At 53.7% G+C, this 19,603-nt stretch overlaps 1 protein-coding gene across 2 annotated transcripts in view; it reads left to right on the top strand.

The window, feature by feature from the left end:
* NOS1 (nitric oxide synthase 1) overlaps positions 1-18,640 on the top strand; it is a 53,807-nt gene extending 35,167 nt beyond the window's left edge. For both annotated transcript variants that reach the window (XM_054392805.1, XM_054392804.1), the window contains exons 14-28: positions 3,017-3,161; positions 3,555-3,659; positions 4,253-4,311; positions 7,674-7,790; positions 8,549-8,723; positions 9,130-9,268; positions 10,123-10,201; positions 11,399-11,592; positions 12,208-12,377; positions 12,619-12,829; positions 14,557-14,644; positions 14,945-15,066; positions 16,133-16,281; positions 17,321-17,515; positions 18,518-18,640. In XM_054392805.1, coding sequence (XP_054248780.1) covers positions 3,017-3,161; positions 3,555-3,659; positions 4,253-4,311; positions 7,674-7,790; positions 8,549-8,723; positions 9,130-9,268; positions 10,123-10,201; positions 11,399-11,592; positions 12,208-12,377; positions 12,619-12,829; positions 14,557-14,644; positions 14,945-15,066; positions 16,133-16,281; positions 17,321-17,515; positions 18,518-18,640 — 2,071 coding nt within the window. The remainder of the gene's footprint in view (positions 1-3,016; positions 3,162-3,554; positions 3,660-4,252; positions 4,312-7,673; positions 7,791-8,548; positions 8,724-9,129; positions 9,269-10,122; positions 10,202-11,398; positions 11,593-12,207; positions 12,378-12,618; positions 12,830-14,556; positions 14,645-14,944; positions 15,067-16,132; positions 16,282-17,320; positions 17,516-18,517) is intronic.
* Positions 18,641-19,603: the final 963 nt, after the last annotated feature.

Raw genomic sequence — 19,603 nt, 5'->3', positions numbered from 1 at the left:
CCTTGCTTGAATTCTCCTGCCAGTGCAAACAGTCCAGCTGTGGTGTCCATTCCCCATGGCCCATCTGAAGGGGCTGCAGGAATCCTGCTGAACTTGATCATCCTGGGCAGGATCTGATCACCCTGTTAAAGTGAATCAAGCACCTCCAGGTCTTGCAAAGGCCATGGAGATGCTTTGTGCTGTCTCAACTGCCTGAAAGCTGTCCCTTCCCTGTTGCAACACACCATACTAAATCACAGACTGGTGGGGGTTAAAAGGGACCACTGGAGATCATAGAATCATAGAATTATAGAATCATAGAATCAAGAAGGTTGGAAAAGACCTCAGAGATCATCAAGCCCAACCTATCACCCAGCACCTCATGACTAACTAAACCATGGCTTCAAGTGCCACATCCAAACCTTTTTTGAACAATGGTGACTCCACCACCTCCCTGGGCAGCACATTCCAATGGCCAATTACTCTTTCTGTGAAGAACTTTCTCCTCACCTCCAGCCTAAACTTCCCCTGGTGCTGCTTGAGACTGTGTCCTCTTGTTCTGGTGCTGGTTGCCTGGGAGAAGAGCCCAACCCCCTCCTGGCTACAACCTCCCTTCAGGGAGTTGCAGACAGCAATGAGGTCTGCCCTGAGCCTCCTCTTCTCCAGGCTGAACAACCCCAACTCCCTCAGCCTCTCCTCACAGGGCTGTGCTCCAGACCTCTCCTCAGCCTCGTTGTCCTTCTCTGGACACGTTCAAGTGTCTCAATATCCTTCTTAAATTGAGGAGCCCAGAGCTGGACACAGGGCACAGATCATCCAGTCCAACCATTCTGCTGCAGCAGGGTCACCCACAGCATGTTCCTGACCTGGTGGCACCTTTTAAAGGCTTGATGGTCCACTTAGAAAAGGTGAAGATATTCTTCTGCACTTAGGAGATGTTGGTGTGATTATGAACAGCCCTAAAGTCAGAGTACTGCATCCAGTTCTGGAGCCCCTATTACAAGAGGGATATGGACAAGCACAGAGGGCTGGAGCTGCTCTGCTATGAGGATAGACTGTGAGAGAGTTGGGGCTGTTCAGTCTGGAGAAGAGAAGGCTCCGAGGTGACCTTCTTGTGGCCTTCCAGTATCTGAAGGGGGCCTACAAGAAAGCTGGGGAGGGACTTTTTAGGCTATCAGGTAGTGACAGGACATGGGGGAATGGAATAAAGCTGGAAGTGGGGAGATTCAGGCTGGACATGAAGAAGTTCTTCCCCATGAGAGTGGTGAGAGCCTGGAATGGGTTGTGCAGGGAGGTGGTTGAGGCTCCATCCCTGGAGGTGTTTAAGGCCAGGCTGGATGAGGCTCTGGCCAGCCTGCTGTAGTGTGAGGTGTCCCTGCCCATGGCAGGGGGGTTGGAACTGGCTGATCCTTGTGGTCCCTTCCAACCCTGACTGAATCTATGAAATGTGCCACACTGGACTTGGTGACCTATCACATACCCCACAGCTGGCTCACCACAGCCTCCTTTGACCCCCATCACTCTGTTCCCACTGAGGCCAATCCAAGCAGCAGCCTTGGCACAGAGAAGGAGCCAGTGCTTCTGGGTCTGCATCACCTTGGCTGGGATTAGAGAGACTGGTGACCTCTCAGGGCCCCTCTGCCCTGCTGTCAGAGCTGATTCCATGGGAGAACTGGAGCAAAGGCTCCAGTCAGGATGGCAGCTGTGGGAGGCAGACGGCTAGACACAGCCCTGCAAGAGCTCAAAGGAATGTGCAAGCTCTGAGCCTCAGGTGGGATGCTCCTCAGAGGAGAGTTCATTGCATCACTGGAGTGCAAATCAAAGGCTCTCCAGACAGCCTCCTCTGGCCTGCTTGGTGTCTTAGGGCTTTGTGTGTGATGTCTGGAGCCCAGGTGCTGCTGCTCACCTAGGACACCTCCTGCGCAAAGGCAGCTGGGTAGGAGATGAAGGCATAAAGAGATGGAGAAGCTACTGTTCAGCCTGAAGCTTGGGCTCTGATTGGTCTCCAGCTTTTCCTTTGAGGTTATATGTTCACTGCTTTCAGCAACTGTGCCTCTCATTCTTCTTCTGCTTCTTTGTTCCTTCAGAAGGAGCAGCTCCACACTTGGTTAATCATTTTCCTCCCTATTCCCATTTGGGTATTTCAGATCTGTCTTCAAGTCCCTCCCTCTAGTCTTCCTCTCTAACAAGTGGATTGGACAATAGCCAGCTGAAGATGAGCCAGCATGTGCCCAGGTGGCCAAGAAGGCCACCAGCATCCTGGCCTGGATCAGCAATAATGTGCCCAGCAGGAGTAGGGCAGGATTTGACCCCTGGTACTTGATGCTGGTGAGGCCACTCCTTGAATACTGAGTTCAGGTTTGGGGCCCTCAGTAGAAGAAGAACATTGAGGGGCTGGAGCAGGTCCAGAGAAGGGCAACAGTGCTGATGAAGGGTCTGGAGAACAGAGCTGGTGAGGAGCAGGTGAGGGACCTGGGTGTGTTCATCCTGAAGAAAAGGAGGCTGAGAGGAGACCTCATTGCTCTCTACAATTTCCTGAAAGGAGATTGGAACCAGGTGGGGGTTGGTTTCTTCTCTCAAGTAAGAAGTGATAGGACAAGAGGAAACAACCTCAAGTTGCACCAAGGGAGGTTTAGTTTGGACCTGAGGAACAATTTCTTCCCCAAAGGGGCTGTCAAGTCCTGGCCTATTTTTGCCAGGGCAGTGATGGAGTCTCCATCCCTGAAGAGGTTTCAAGGCCATGTAGGTGTGGCGCTGAGGGACATGGTTTAGTAGTGCCCTGGCAGTGCTGGGTTAAGGGTTGGACTCAATTATCTAAAAGGTCTTTTCCAACCAAAATGCTGCTGTGACTCTAAGTCTAGACAGCCTCCTCCCTACCTTCCCTGCTTGGCACATAACAGTAACAACCCCAGCCTGATGCTGCAGTTTTTAAGGCAGGCTCTTCGCTTGCTAACAAATCAAACGGTGTGAACCACCTGAGCTAGAGGCACCACCAAGAAAACAAGCTCCTTTAGCAGGATTTCTGCTTGCTTCCCAGAGCTGTGAAGTTCTCAGCCAAGCTGATGGGACAGGCCATGGCCAAGAGGGTCAAAGCAACCATCCTGTACGCCACTGAAACAGGGAAGTCGCAGGTCTATGCAAAAACTCTGTGTGAAATCTTCAAGCACGCTTTCGATGCCAAGGTATGGTGCCAGTCCCACCACCCCTCTGCACCTAGGTGGCCCAAGGAAATACATGGCTGTTGGTAAATACAGGGACTCAACATGTGTGGAGCTTGGGCCTTCAGCAGCTCCTAGGATATGGCCTTGTGGGTCTGGGTTGAAGCTTGCAGAAGAATTTTTCCAGCAGTACTCCTGCAGGCACCGTAGCATACATTTGTCTGCTGCCTCTCAGATGGTAGCCCCATGGTTTGTTCATGCCTCTTGAGGCTCTTGTTCTCATCCTTCTTGTGGGGATATCTCTATTAGTGCACTGCCATGGAGTCAGCAAGGATATGCTGCTCTCATCCCAAGGAGGTTGACTGGTGATAGATGAATCCACCAAAGGTCTCTTGCTAAAACCTCTGTTGCTTCCAGGTGATGTCCATGGATGAGTATGACATTGTGCACCTAGAGCATGAGACCATGGTCCTGGTGGTCACAAGCACCTTTGGCAATGGAGACCCACCTGAGAATGGAGAGGTAGGACAGAGTGTGGGGAAGTGTGGCTGCAGCAGGGGCATGGGCAGGGCAGAGGCACAGTGGGAATGGGAGGAACATCACCTTCTTCCTCAGCCTGAGCTGGAATGGCCCAAAACAGGTCTGGGTGCTGTGGGGTAATTGGTGCTGTGCCTACTTGTCCTGAAATAGGGATATCTCACCTGCTGTGAGACAAAACTGGAACAGGTTGCCCAGGGAGGTCATGGGTGCCCTCTATCTGAAGGTTTTCAAGGATGAGGCCTTGAGAAACTTGGTCTAGTGGAAGGTGTCCTTGCCCATGGCAGGGGGGTTGGAACTAAGATGATCTTTGAGGCCCTTCCAACCCAAACCATTCTATGCATCTCTAAGTAACTAACCTGTTGCTAAATCCATCCTGTCCCACTGATGCTGGTGTCACATGGAAGGTGCCAGCCCCTTGCCTGGGGAGCTATGACCTTGTCCAGCCCTGTACACCAGGGATGCAGGCTGCTGGGAAAGTAAGCAGAGAGCAGAGCCACAGCCCAGGCTGAGGTCCTGGCTTGGTTTCTTGCAGAGATGGGCCAAACTGATGGTCTTCTGATATCTCTTCTCTGCAGAAATTTGGCTGTGCATTAATGGAGATGAAGAATCCCAACTCCAACCTGGAGGAGAGGAAGTAAGAGCACCCCAAACCCCAGCCTTCCCCCCTCCCAACCCCAGCAAGCAGGCAGCTGGGCCAGCCTGCTTCTCTGCTTCCCTTCTCTTGGAAGTGAGTGTGAAATTCTCAAGCAGGTTTCAAGTTTGCAAAGGTCCAAGGGATGGGACCTGCCTGGAGAAGCAGAGGATGGAGCAAATGGAGGTCCTGGGGAAAACAGAAGCACTGAGTTGGGCATGCCTGTGAACTCCATCTTGTAATTCCCTGGGCTGGCATTTTAAAGCTTCTTTCTTCAGCTGTAAGGGTCAGGCATTGATGGTTAAAACAAACAAGCACACACCACCAACAAATTATGGCAGGAATCCCCCCAAAATCATCAAATCTGAGAGGAGCTGTCCAGGAGACACCAAAACAGTAAGACCTGGAGGTAGCAGGGAGCTCCTGGCTGTGTCGATGTAGGTGGGGGAAGGGCTTGAGCACCACATTCAACTACTTGCATGGTGTGAAAACATTTCTAGGGAAAACAAGAGCTGTAAGAAATTCTGGCTGTGATGTGTGTGACAGTGAGCCTGCAACCTTGAAGACAGGCTCTGGGATTTTGAAGGTCCCCCATCACTGAAGCTGAGCCTTGAACATTTTGGTGCATGTCCCAGAGGCTGGGAAACGAGGGCAGCCATCAAAGTGTTAATCATTTGGGGCTCTCTTTCATTTTAGCTCTTAAGAACAATCAGTTTTGCTTAACTGGGTTGCTGCTCTGCTCTGGAGCCTCCCCTGAGTCAACGCAGCGCTGGCAGAAGGATGCTCTTTAATTAAGGAAGATTTAGTCCTGCCCAGTGCTCCAGTGTGATTTCACCACCCTGCCTTTCTGCTCAAGCAGCACTGGTGGGGCTGCAGAGTGATACCAAACCCATTCACTGGGCACAGCAGGGACTGATTTGTACCTCACAGCAGCCCCAAAGTGGTCTCCTTGCTGTGCAGCCAAGTCATCTGATGGAACCCCGCTCAGCCCACAAGCCAAAAAAACATTAGACTTCTGCTGGCCTCATGCCTTAAGGGAGACAGCTGACAAAATGGGATGGGCAGGCTGCCCTGGAGGTGTCTGGATAGAGAAAGGGCTGTTTGGTGCATGGTTCTCACCACAAAGATCTTTGCTTTTACGGGCTGGATTGGTGCAACATTGGTTTGGGTGTGGAGGTGCCTCTTCATGGTGAGCCAGGCAGATTTGAGGAGGGTAAAAGGATTTGAGCTTGGTGCTGGCTGGCCCAGTCACCTCAAAATGTAATTTTAGGGGCTGGTAGAAGTTTCTGGGAGCCAGGACAGCCTGTGGCTTGGTTACCTGACAGCACAAGTGGTCAGAGCACTGGAGACAGTGACCTGCAAGGGCAGATCAAAAGGGTGAGAGCTATTTTATCTGAAGAGGAGGAGACAGAAAGGCAGTGTGGTAGCAGATTTCATAAGGAAAAGGTGCCTGCAGAGGTGGAGGGAATGAATTGCTTGCCATGGGCCCCCCCAGGACAGGCCAAGAGGTCATGGCTGTGGATGGGAGGAAGGGATGCTGACGTTAAGCCTGAAAAAAGCTTTTCTGATGAGAAAAAGCAACCTGGAGGAGACCATCTGGGGAAGAGGAGCAGAGTCAGCCTGCTGTCTGTAGGGAAGGGATGGAGAGAGCAGCTCCTGCTCATGCACTCCAGGAGGCCCCAGCTCCATGTCCACCAGAGGCTGCTGAGGGTGGATGAGACCCCCGTGGGATGGGGGTTGGTGGCCTCTCTAAGCCACTGTGTCTTGAGGAGCCTACCAGAGTGCCACAGCTGAGGCTTTCCGACCAGAGCCCTGAGATTGAGCTGTGGTTGTTATATTTGGTTCCTTGTGTCCTACAGCAAGATGTTTCCAAGGGTTTTCAGAGGCATTTGTCTTCCTTCCATATTTAAAGACTTGCTGTTCCAATGCAGCCCATCGTTCCACAGTCACCCCCTGCCACAAGGACATGGTCTTTTCACAAGAGGTGCTGATGCCCTGACCTTGGGCCCAGCACTTAAGTGGAGAATCTGGATTTCATGCCCCTCTAAACCAGTGGGCATGGCCCAGGGACAGTGGAGAGAGAGATGGCTTCTTCCAGATGGAGTGAAGCAGAGGAGTATGAGAGGCCTGGGTAGGAGGGAGGAGAGTCTGGAGCAGAGGTGGAGCACAGGGCTGTGTGACCCTGGAGTTACTTTGCTCAGGGGTTGTCTCCTCTGTGTGGCACGCTGGGTGCAGGAGGTCTGCTGTGACTCATCCACACACCACAGCTTCATTGCTCTGGCAGTATATTTAGAAACTCTTGTGTAGAGCAATTTCTGGAGATGCTTCAATTCAGAAATACTTCTGCTCTCGTCAGACTTTTTTTCCCCCCACTCCCCTCTCCCCCCTCCTCATCCCCTCTGCTCTCTTTTTTCTTCCTATGAATACAAAAACCCTTCAGAATATCTCTTTAGACATACATCTGCACTTGTGTGCAGCCAAGGAAGGACAGGTAAAAGCCAAAGGTCATGCCAGCTCTGCCACCACTGGGGACAATGTGGTGGCTGACATCTGGGTCAGCCCACTGGGAGGCAACTGGAGGACAGCATGGAGCAGACCAAGCCCAGCTAGGGAAGATGCAATATATGGGATGCTCTAGCCATGGACCATGTGGCCAGAAGGACAAGGCAGGGGATTGTGATCCTCTGCTCTGCTCTGCTGAGACCCCACCTGGAGTACTGTGTTGAGCTCTGTGGGCCCCCATACAGAAGAACATGGAACTGCAGAAGCAGGTCCAGAGGAGGCCACAAAGATGATCAGAGGGATGGAGCACTTCTACTGTGGGGACAGGCTGAGAAGGTTGGGGTTGTTCAGCCTGGAGAAGAGAAGGCTCCAGGAAGACCTTAGGGCAGCCTTTCAGTACCTGAAAGGGCTACAAGAGAGCTGGGGAGGGACTTTTAACAAGGGCTGGGAGTGACAGGATGAGGGACAATGAATTGAAGCTTGAGGAGGGCAGATTGAGACTGGAGATGAGAAAGAAATTCTTTGCAGTGAGGGTGGTGAGACACTGGAACAGGTTGCCCAGGGAGGTTGTGGATGCCTCCTCCCTGGAGGTGTTCAAGGCCAGGCTGGATGAGGCCTTGAGCAACCTGGGCTGACAGAAGGTGTCCCTGCCTATGGCAAAGGGGTTGGAACTGGGTGATCTTTGAGGTCCCTTCCAACCCAAACCATTCTATGATTCTGTGATCGTGGTGCCTGCTCGTGGAATATTGAACCACAGGTTTGGACCCCACCACAATCTAGTCCCCTCTGAGCTCACAGCCAGGTGAGAACCAGATTCATGTGTGTTAACACTGCCATCAGCTTGATGCCATTGCTGTTCACAGGAGCTACAAGGTCCGTTTCAACAGTGTCTCCTCTTACTCGGACGCACGGAAATCCTCCAGTGATGGCCCTGACTCCCGGGACAACTTTGAAAGCACAGGGCCCCTGGCTAATGTCAGGTAAAGAGGATGGAGTGGAAGCAGCAAGTTCTTGCTGCAGAAGTATTGCTGGAGCACTGTGTCCAGTTCTGGCACCCCCAACACAAGAAGGACATGGAACTGCTGGAGAGGGTCCAGAGAAGGCCATGAAGATGATCAGAGGGATGAGAATCTCCCCTATAGGGACAGACTGAGAGAGTTGGGGCTGTTCAGCCTGGAGAAGGCTCTGGAGAGAACTTAGAGCAGCCTTCCAGTACCTGAAGTGGGATACAGGAGAGCTGGGGAGTGACTCTTTATAGGGGCTTGTAGTGATAGGACAAAGGGCAATGGATTGAAGCTTGAGGAAGGCAGACTGAGACTGCAGATTAGGAAGAAATTCTTTCCAATGAGGCAGGCAGACACTTGAGCAGGTTGCCCAGGGAGGCTGTGGATGCCCCCTCCACAGAGGTGTTCAAGGCCAGATTGGGTGAGGCCTTGAGCAAACTGCTCTAGTGGAAAGTGTCCCTGCCTATGGCAGAGGGATTGGAACTGGATGATCTTTGAGGTCCCTTCCAACTTAAACCATTCCATGAAAGTACAAAGGGGCAGCACAGGAGCTGGTGCTGCACGGAGTCCCTTTCTCCTACCATAGCCATTCCTCACCTAAAATATGGTATAAGTTTGCAATGTGCAGATCCCTCCACGCTGCCTCATGCTGGTGCTGGCCATGGTGGTGTAGGAGAGGGAGGTGCCAGCGTGTCCCCCAGCTCTGCAGTCAGAGCCATGCTGTCTCCCCACAGGTTCTCAGTGTTTGGGCTGGGGTCCCGTGCTTACCCCCACTTCTGCGCCTTTGCCCGGGCGGTGGACACCCTCCTGGAGGAGCTGGGTGGAGAGCGGATCCTCCGCATGGGAGAAGGAGATGAGCTCTGTGGCCAAGAGGAGTCCTTCAGGACCTGGGCCAAGAAGGTCTTCAAGGTAACCCTCTTGCCTTGTGCTCCAGGGAGGCACACTGGGGAGAAGAACACAGGCACAGAGCAAAGCTGCTGCTTAGAGCTTGATCAAAACCCAACCTCTCCCGCACTGTGCTGGGGCAGCTGGCCCTCACCTTGGCCCACAGTAAAGAGGCTCTCCATAGTCTGGTGGTTTGCTTAGTGCCAACTGCCAAAGGGTGAGCACTGTGTTGGATCCCTGCATCATGCCAGATGCCCGTGGAAGGAGGGCACCTCAAGGCATGCCCGTAGTCACCAATGCAGCCTGATACAGTTGTGGGCTCCTTCTCCATGTACTGGCTGAGATGGGGTGGGACAAGGAGGGCCATGGGGCTCAGTCAGGTAGCCCAGGGGCAACAAGGAGATGCCTGAGAGGCTGGTGTGTGCTGCAGGCAGCGTGTGATGTGTTCTGCGTGGGGGACGACGTCAACATCGAGAAAGCAAACAACTCCCTCATCAGCAACGACCGGAGCTGGAAGAGGAGCAAGTTCCGCCTGACCTATGTGGCTGAAGCCCCAGAGCTCACACAAGGTATAAAGATGAGGGCATGGGGCAGATGGAAGAGAAGTGGGGGGACAACGGTGAGACACTGGAACAGGTTACCCAGAGAGGCTGTGGATGCCCCCTCCCTGGAGGCGTTCAAGGCCAGGTTGAATGAGGCCTTGAGCAATTTGGTCTAGTGGAAGGTGTCCCTGCCCTTGGCAGGGGGGTTGGAACTGGATGATCTTGAAGGTGCCTTCCAACCCAAACCATTCTCTGAATCTATGGCCAAACCTCCTTCCTCTTTCTTTGTTCAACTCCTATCCTTTCACCCTTGCCTTTCCTCTCCATCACATGCTCGAGGAGCAGTTTGTGAGGGTCGCAGGTTCGTCCCTGTCAGAGATGTTGGGATCTGATCTGATCTCATCTCCCTCCTCCTGACCCCGTTTTGGGAAGCAAAGAGCTGGAAACCTGGGAGCTTTCCAAGCTGGCCTGAGTCCCAGCCGAGCGTCGCGGTGCAACGGCAGGTCCAGCCCCGCGACACCTGGCCCCTCAGCACGGCTCCTGCAGCTGAGGATCTGCCGCACTGCCCCTGCTCTGCCCAAAGTCAGGCACTTGGCTACCACCCAGATGGTTTTGGCAGCCAGAGGAACGTGCCTGTTCATGAGGGTGGCTTTGGAGTCCTTCTCAATCACCTAACAAAAGAGAGACCTTTCTGATCCCCCAGGCTTGCTGGAGCACTGCAGGTGGAAGCAGGAGGATGCCTGAGTCCAGCTTGTTGCCGTTGGTGCCAGGCAGCTCTGGGCCAAAGGGCTGAAGGCACACTGGTGTCCAACAGCTTTGCAAAAGTCAGAAGCCTTGGCCATGCTCTGCTGCGTCCCCTCACTGTTTTTTCTCCTCCCCAGGACTGTACAGCATCCACAAGAAACGTGTTTATGCAGCTCGGCTCATTACACGCCAGAACCTGCAGAGTCCAAAGTCCAGGTAGGAGGTTCAGCTCTCCTGGTGCACCTGGGCATCCACGCATGCAGTACTGCAATTGTCTCTTGACCCCTGAAAGTCCCATGGATGCCATCTTTCTGGAAATCATAGCTGAGGTTGAATCTGGATGAACTCAGTGAAAGGAGTACAGGTGAGGGAAAGCAGCTGGAAAGCAGCTCCTCCAAGAAGGACCTGGGAGTGCTGGGGAACAAGAAGTTCCCCATGAGCCAGAAATGTGCCCTCGTGGCCAAGAAGGCAAATGGTCTCTTGGGGTGCACAGAAGAGTGACTGGCAGGTCGAAGGAGATTCTCCTCCCCCTCTATCCCACTCTAGTGGGCCACATCTGGAGTCCTGGGTCCAGTTCTGGGCTCCCCAGTTCAGGAAAAACAGGGAACTACTGGAGAGAGTCCAGTGGAGGCTCAAAAGATGCTGAGGGGCCTGGAGTATCTCTTTGAGGAGGAAAGGCTGAGAGCCCTGGGGCTGTTGAGCCTGCAGAAGGGCAGCCCCAGAGGGGATCTGATCAATGCTCAGCAAGAGATAAAGGGTGGGGGACAAGAGGGTGAGGCCAGACTCTTGTCAGTGGTGCCCAGGGACAGGACAAGGGGCAATGGGCATAAACTGGAACCCAGAAGGTTCCACCAGAACAGGAGGAGAAAATTGTTTGGTGTGAAGGTGCTGGAGGCCTGGAGCAGGCTGCCCAGAGTGGTTGTGGAGTCTCCTTCTGTGGAGAGCTTCCAAACCCCCCCTGGGCATTGTGCTCCTGGGCAAGCTGCTGTGGGTGCCCTGCTTTAGCAGGGGGGTTGGACTGGATGATCCCCAGAGGTCCCTTCCAACCCTCACCATGCTAGGGTTCTGTGTTGCCTGCCTTCATGGTGAAATCTCTGCTGCTACATGAATTAGCCTGCTGCCTGTAAGGGTGAGAGGAATGGTGACCACAGTTGTGGAGCTGTCAGGTGCCTCCGAAGAGAGATCACTGAAATAAGAGCTTCAACTCTTTTGTCACTTTCACAAAGTCCTTGGGGGGGAGTCAGGAGTGGGAGCAGACAGGTACTGTAGTGTCCCTTCTAGCTCCCTGCTGTGACTTTGGTGACATGCTCAGTGAGGCACCAGGACTTGGACATACCACCAGTGGCCAACACACCCAGCAACTCCTTGAGGACTCCCCCAGATCACTTCCTGCTCTTTCTCCTTTCCCTGTAGCCGCTTGACCATCTTCCTGCGCCTCAACACTAACGGACACCAGGAATTGCAGTATCTGCCTGGGGACCACTTGGGTGTGTTTCCAGGGAACCATGAAGACTTGGTCAATGCCCTCATTGACAGGCTTGAAGATGCTCCTCCAGCCAACCAGCTGGTGAAGGTGGAGCTCCTGGAGGAGAGGAACACAGCTCTAGGTAATTGAGGCTACCTTGAGGTAAAAGTGACCTCTCTCTTTCTCACCCATCCCTTGTATCAGAAGTGGGTGACCCCCAGGAGAAATCATTTCCCATCTCACTGCTGTATTTGCCTGGATTGGGAGCAGCTCCTCCAAATTTCTCCTGCCCAGAGCCATTGCTCATCTGCATTTGGGGTACAGAGCATGGGTCTGAGGGCTGAGCAGGGCCCCGAGGAGAGGAAGTTTCCATCTTCTTCAGAAAAATTCTAAGTGTTTGTATTCTCATGGAAGGAGCAATGTCTAGGACTGGAAAGAAGAGGGAAGGGATCTTGGTGGACTATTCCCAACATTGTATTTCAGGATCAGTCTGATACCTTACTGCCATGAAACAGGAGATGGAAAACTGTATTAACCTCAGGTGACCAAGAGTGAAGGTGGTGGAGCATCAGGTTCCTATTTGTGCTCATTGTACAGCACCTCACTTGTAGCATGAGGAGATCTCGGTGGCTCTTCTCTCCAGCCCATCATTATTCACCATCTCAAAGCTGATAAGGGGGCAATGAAAGCAAGGATTTGTCCACCCTGGTCTTATGCTCAACTGATCACATGCTTGTGCTGAATTCCCTCCTGGCAGGTGTCATCAGTAACTGGACAGATGAGAATCGTGTCCCACCGTGCACCATTTTCCAGGCTTTTAAATACTATTTGGATATCACCACCCCTCCCACGCCCCTACTGCTGCAGCAGTTTGCTTTGTTGGCCACCAGTGACAAGGAGAAGAAATGCCTACAGGTTCTTAGCAAGGTAAAGCCTCCTACTTCAAGCCCCAAGTTCCTCAAAGCCCTGGGGACAACCACAACCCCAAGGCATTCTCATCCCACACTGTGGTTAGGCTGAGTCTACCTGTGACAACAGGACTCCTCCTGCCTGCCTTCACTGCCACCCACCCCCAGCTTTGCCATGGGATGTTGGTAGGGGTAGTTGGCTTGGAAGAGGTCTGTGCTGCAACTCTCTACTCCCTCCCTTGCTCTTTTCCTGGCTGCAGGGCTTGCAGGAGTATGAGGAATGGAAGTGGTCCAAGAACCCCACCATCGTGGAGGTGCTGGAGGAGTTCCCCTCGGTGCAGATGCCCTCCACACTGCTGCTCACTCAGCTCCCCCTCCTCCAGCCACGCTACTACTCCATCAGCTCCTCCCCAGAGATGTACCCAGGCGAGGTCCACCTCACCGTGGCGGTGGTCTCCTATCGCACAAGAGGTACCAGGCTTGTGCAGGTGGCAGGGCAGACAGGCACTGGCATGTGGGCAACACCACGAGGTGTTGGCTCCACAACAGAGTTCAGAGGGTGGTCATCAATGGCACAGAGTCAGCTTGGAGGCCTGTGGCCAGTGGTGTCCCCCATGGATCGGTACTGGGTCCAGTTTTGTTCAATGTCTTTATCAATGACCTGAATGAGGGCACTGAGAGTACCCTCAGGAAGTTCCTGATGATACAAAACTGGGGGGGTTGGCTGACACCCCTCAGGCTGTGCAGCCATCCAACATGACCTGGACAGGCTGAGAGCTGGGTGCAGGCAAACCTCACGGAGTTTAATAAGGACAAGTGCAGGGTCCTGCATCTGGGGAGGAATAACAGCAGACACCAGGACAGGTTAGAGGCTGCCCTGCTGGAAAGCAGCTCCACAGAGAAAGACCTTGGAGTGCTGGTGGACAGCAAGTTCTCCATGGAACAGCAATGTGGTCTTGTGGCCAAGAGAGTCAATGGGATCCTGGGATGTACCAAGAAAGGTGTCCAGCAGGGCTAGGGAAGTTCTTCTCCCTCTCTACTCTGCCCTGCTGAGACCACAGCTGCAATCCTGTGTCCAGTTTTGGGCTCCCCAGTTCAAGAGAGACAGAGACCTGCTGGAGAGAATCCAACAGAGAGCCAGGAGGATGCTTAGGGGACTTGAGCATCTCCCTGTGAAGAGAGCCTGAGAGCCCTGAGGCTGTTTAGTGTGGAGAAGAGAAGACTGAGAGGGGATCTGACCAATGTCTATCAATATCTGAGGGGTGGCTGTCAGGAGGAGGGGGCCAGGCTCTTTTGGGTGGTACACAGTGATAGGACAAGGAACAATGGGTTCGAACTTGAACATAGAAGATTTTACCTCAACATGAGGAGAAACTTCTTTCCAGTGAGGGTGACAGAGCACTGGAACAGGCTCCCCAGGGCGGTTGTGGAGTCTCCTTCTCTGGAGACTTTCCAAACCCACCTGGATGCATTCCTGTGTGGACTACCCTAAGTGATCCTGCTCTGGCAGTGGGGTTGGACCTGATGATCTCTTGGGGTCCCTTCCAACCTCTGATATACTGTGATACTGTGAAGGTCTTTGGTAGGGATCGCAGTGGCTGGAGTCCTTCAACCCACGGCACTGCTGTCCCACATTGTGGAGAATGGCCATGTCTGAGTCACACAGCAGCAACACACCAGCCATGGTGGCTTCAAGCTTCATGTGGGACCATGTTTGCCCACACCAAAGTCCACATGGCCTGATCTTTAGCCAGATTTCTGCACCTGTGCAAGTGTTGGTGCGTCCAAGAAGTTCTGATCAGGGTGTAGACAGCCCCAGCCCCATCACTGCTGTAGCAGGTAGGATACAGGGAAAGACATTGCCCATTCATCTGGGGCTGCCATGGAGGGCTTGTATCCGTAAGGACCATGGCATGATGCTGTTTATGCCAAAAGTAAAGGACCAAAGAGAAATTGGGTGCTTCCTAAATATTGTGAAGGTCCAGCTATCCCAGGGCTGGGTCCTGGGTGAACTTGGGGAGCGCCATAGAAAGATCCAAGTGCCAAACTTCTGCCAAGTTCATGGGGAATGGATGCAGAGATACTGAATGTTTTTGTCAGGGGTCCATGTGGGATGTAGCAGGGATGATTTCAGAAAGGAAGGCAACTGGAAAGCTGGCTGGTGTGCCAAGTAGAGACCTGCTTCCTTCCTCTCCTAGATGGAGAAGGACCAATCCACCATGGAGTCTGCTCCTCTTGGCTCAATCGGATACAGACCGATGAAGTAGTGCCCTGTTTTGTAAGAGGGTAAGTGGTCCATGCAAGGCAAAGAGTGAAAAAGGTGAGGTGAGCCCTGCTGCAGGATGAGCTCCTTGCCCTCAGTTCTTGCCTGCAGAGCACTAAGGGTGAGAAGAAAACAGGGCTGGGTTTGGGAGCAGATGGGTCCCTCCTGGGGGCAGTTCTTCTGTGCTAAAATGTCACCGTCTGGGATTTCACCTCGGTTTACAGCCCTCTCCCCCTCTCTGGGTGTTGTCTCAGCTTGCTGAGGGCAGGGGTGAGGGAAGGAGGATCATACTTGGGTTTAACTGGTGTCTTTGCCACATGCAGTGCCCCCGGGTTCCACCTGCCCCAGGACCCCCAGGTGCCCTGCATCCTCATCGGCCCTGGCACCGGCATCGCCCCTTTCCGGAGCTTCTGGCAGCAGCGCCTGTTTGAAATCCAGCACAAAGGTGGGGCCAAGCTTCTGCCTCCTCTTCCTCATCTCGAGCTTGGGAACCCTGGGCTGGTGGGGATGGGCTGCCTGGGCTGCCCTAGCAGAGGCAATGGGACTCTGGAAGCAGCAACTGTTCCAAGTGCAGGCTTGAAAGTCAGCCCAAACTTCCTTAACAAATTCCAGGGGAATCCTCCTGTAAAACGTTATGGGTTTTTAGAGCAGCACCATGGTGCTGCTGATGGTGTTTGAAGGCCATTTATTCATAGGATCATTAAGGCTGGAAGACCTCTAAGATCAGTACAGTGCCCCTGTACTCAGCTGCACCTTGAATACTGGGGTCAGTTTTGGGCCCCTCATTCCAAGGACATGGAGGGGCTGGAGCAGGTCCAAAGAGGGGTCTAGAGAACAGGGCTGGTGAGGAGCAGCTGAGGGAACTCGGGTTGTTCAGCTTGGAGATAAGGGGGCTAAGGGGAGACCTCATTGCTCTCTCCAGCTCCCTGAAAGGAGGTTGCAGAGAGGTGGGGGTTGATCTCCCTAATATCAGGTGATAGAAGGAGAGGAAACAGCCTGAAATTGTGCCAGAGGAGGGTTGGGTTGGAGATTAGGGAAAGCTTCTTTGCTGCAAGAGTGGTCAAGGATAGGAACAGGCTGCCCAGGGAGGTGGTGGAGTCCCCATCCCTGCAGGTGTTCAAGAAGTGTGTGGCCATGGAACTTAGGAACATGGTTTAATGGCCACAGTGGTGTTGCATTGAGGGTTGAACTCAGTGATCTTCAAGGTCTTTTCCAACCCAAACAATCACCATATATACAAAACATACATTTTTCACAGACCATTTAGGGAAAAAAAAAAAGGTTAATTCCTCCCCAAAACCTGGCTCAAGCTCCCCTGCCGTATGAGCCCAGGCCAGGCAGTGCATTACCTCCTCCTTACTGGTTTGTCCTCCTTTCCAGGTTGGCTTGAGAAGACTTCTGGCCATTTTGTGCAGGTTGCTGGGGCTGCTGGCAGATCAGGGGGGAGGTGGCTTGCAGAAACAGGGTACCAGTGGTCTTTGGGCTAACTGCTTCTCTCATCTCTCCCCCAGGCCTGAAGCCTTGTCCCATGGTGCTGGTGTTTGGCTGCCGGCAGTCCAGGATCGACCACATCTACAGAGAGGAGACACTCTTTGCCAAAACCAAAGGTGTCTTCAGAGAGCTCTACACAGCCTACTCCCGGGAACCAGACAAACCAAAGGTGCATGCTGGGCACTGCTCTGGTCCTGCTGTGCAGCTGTGGCTGGCTGTGGCCAACCAGCATAGCATGGAGATGATGGTTCCTTGGCACAGCCATGGTGGCTTACGGCCTCGAGGTTGCAGAAAACCAAATCTTGACCAAGTCCCACAATTAACCCAGCACTGCCAGGTCACCACTAAGCCATGTCACTCAGCACCACATTTACATGGCCTTTCAATCCCTCCAGGGACGGGGATTCCACCACTGCCCTGGGCAGCCTGTTCCTTGACAACCTTTTTGGGAAAGAAATTGTTCCTCATGTCCAGCCTAAACCTCCCCTGTTGCAACTTGAGGCCATTTCCTCTAGTCCTATCTCTTGTTGCTTAGTAGAAGAGACCAACTCCCACCTGGCTCCAGCCTTTTTTCAGGGAGATACAGAGAGCAATGATGTCTCCCCTCAGCCTCCTTTTCTCCAGGCTGAACAACCCCAGTTCCTTCAGCTTCTCCTCACCAGCCCTGTTCTCCAGACCCTTCACCAGCTTTGTTGCCCTTCTCTAGAGCTACTCCAGCACTTCAATGTCCTTCTTGGAGTGAGGGCCCCAAAACTGAACCCAGTATTTGAGATGCAAGTGTGCTCAGTTTCCAGGGCTCATCCCCATCCCTTTGCCCTCTGCATGTGTGCCACATTGCTCTGCTTTGCCCTGGGGAGCTGCAGCCATAGGAGATGAGGAGGGCGAATGCTTGCCCTCCCCAGCAGGTGGGCAAGGAGGGATGTCACCTGGCCAAGAGGCAGTGCAAACATCTGATCTAAATCCCCACCATCATCTGAGTGACCTTGGCAACGAGATATATGGTGAAGGTGTGACATTGCAAGAGCAGAACAATGTTTTACCACTTTCCCCAGGTCTTTTCTCTGGTTGTGTGTGTTGTGGGGTGCAGATGTGCTCCCCTAAAGAGGAGCTCACACTGCACTGCTGCTCCAAAGGCTGGCCAGAGCACACAAGGTGACCAAGGCTGAGAAGCTGTAGCTGACCTCCCCTCCCATCTCCTCCTCCCTCAGAAATACGTGCAGGATGTGCTGCAGGAGCAGCTGGCCCAAACCGTCTTCAAGGCTCTGAAGGAGCAGGGAGGCCACATCTACGTCTGCGGGGATGTCACCATGGCTGGGGACGTCCTCAAGAGCGTTCAGCGCATTGTGAGGCAGCAGGGCCAGCTGTCGGCAGAGGAGGCAGGAGCTTTCATCAGCAAGCTGCGGGTGAGTACAGCCTGCGCCATCAGACACCACCCCACCTCCTGCCACGGGCGCTGCACCTGCTGCCTCCTCCTGCACAGCAGGCAGCACAGAGGATACCTCAGAGGGTGCTGAGGTAGGGGGGGTGGGGGTGGAATTGTGGCTTCCAGTTGTGCTGCTTGCACCCAGGTAAGGCTGGAACTTGGAAGCATGATCGTCCAAAGATCTGGGTCTGCAGGGGAAGGCATCTTGCTCTGCAGGAGCTCTTCTCCAGGCTGCAGACCCCCCACCCCAGCCCACTCTGGGCTCTGGAACAAGCTCTTTTGGGCATCCTTGGTAGCTCAGGCAGTGTTTGTTCACCTTGTCGAGTCCCTCCTGTCCTTTCACCACTGCAGCAATCTCAAGAGGCAGTTTGTGGGTCCTCCTCCCCACGCCACACAGAACCAAAGACTGCCAGGTTGGAAGGGACCCCAAGGATCATCTGGTCCAGCCTTTCAGTGCTCTGGCTGGATGATGCCTCTGGGCAAACACACTGCTTCAGATGCTGAAGATGAAGCATAAACGAGGTCAGTTTGGGGGACAGGCCCAAGGACAGATGCTTGAATGGCTCTGCTTCCATCCAAGGAAGACAACTCAGCCCTGTTCCTATGGGACTGACTACACCTTCTGAGCCATGTCCCCACGCTCCAGCCAGGAGCTGAGGGAGCCCAGAGCTGGTTGGCAAACCAGAGCTGTAATTCATGGGCTGGCCTGGGGCTACCTATCCCCTTGACAGCCAGGCAGTCCCTGGGTTACCAGCAGTTGAGGAGCTCTCATTCACCCTGGTGATGCGAGGAAGATCATTACAGCCTCTTGCTCGTTCCTGCCCCTCTGCCCTCCCTGTCCCACCAGCTCTCACAACAAAACCCAGGGCATTTGCTGTGTGTTTGGTACCTCCCCATGCCACGACAGCTTTTGGGGCCTCAGCAACACCAGGTGTTGGTCACTGCTCCTGCCTCCCCCTGCCCCTGACCCCCTCTCTCACAGGATGACAGCCGGTACCACGAGGACATCTTTGGAGTCACCCTGCGCACCTACGAGGTGACAAACCGCCTTAGATCCGAGTCCATCGCCTTCATCGAGGAGAGCAAAAAAGACACGGATGAGTGAGTTGGGAAGCTCCTTTTAACCCCTGCAGCTGCCTCCCAAGCACACAGGGTGCAGGATGGGGGAAGGGAGCTCAATCTTTGGCACCCATGGGGTCCTTCTTAGAGCAGAAAAGGCAGGTGGGTTCAAAAATCAAATGGATTTCACTGGAGGCAGAGGCTGCTGCCTGGGACTCCCTCTGAAATCACTGTCACTTGCCCAGGACAGTCCCCTGGGTTCTTGCCCCCATCACACTGGTGTGTTCAGACTTGACAGCAAATGGAAATGTGAAGCAAAAGGATCATAGAGTCAGAATGGTTTGAGTTGGAAGGGACCTTCAAGATCATCTAGCTCCAACCTCCCTGCCGTGGGCAGGGAGACCTCCCACCAGCCCAGATTGCTCAGGGCCTCCTCCAGCCTGGCCTTGAATGCCTCTGGGGAGGATGCATCCACAACCTTCCTGGGCAACCTGTTCCAGTGTCTCATCACCCTCACTGCAAAGAATTTCTTCCTAATCTCCAGTCTCAATTTGCCCTCCTCAAGCTTCTATCCATTGTCCCTCGTCCTATCACTCCCAGCCCTTGTCAAAAGTCCCTCCCCAGCTCTCCTGTAGCACTCTGCAGGTACTGGAAGGCTGCTTGAAGGTCTCCCTGGAGCCTTCTTTTCTCCAGGCTGAACAGCCCCAACTCTCCCATCCTGTCCCCATAAGGGAGAATGCAGAAGGCATTTGAAATGCAGAAGGCAGCAAGGAGCTCACACCAGGAGAGCCAGCATCTGGCAGCCTGGGTAGGCCAGATACACACCTCTGATCCTGCCTGCTGCCTGCCTCTGCTCTCCTGACTGCAAGCTAGTGGCTGATGGGCTGGGAGCTTGGCAGGACCCACAGCAAAGAGTGGCTCTGCCCAGCTCTAGTGCCATGCTGGCTCTAGGGGTGTAGGCAGCAGGTACCCATGGTGGGAGAGGTCTCTGGGTCGGTGCACATCTGGT

The sequence above is a fragment of the Indicator indicator genome, chromosome 26, assembly GCF_027791375.1.
Source record: "Indicator indicator isolate 239-I01 chromosome 26, UM_Iind_1.1, whole genome shotgun sequence".
Taxonomy (NCBI): Eukaryota; Metazoa; Chordata; class Aves; order Piciformes; family Indicatoridae; genus Indicator; species Indicator indicator.
The sequence above is the reverse complement of the archived record's forward strand: the minus strand, read 5'-3'. Positions and strand labels throughout refer to the sequence as shown.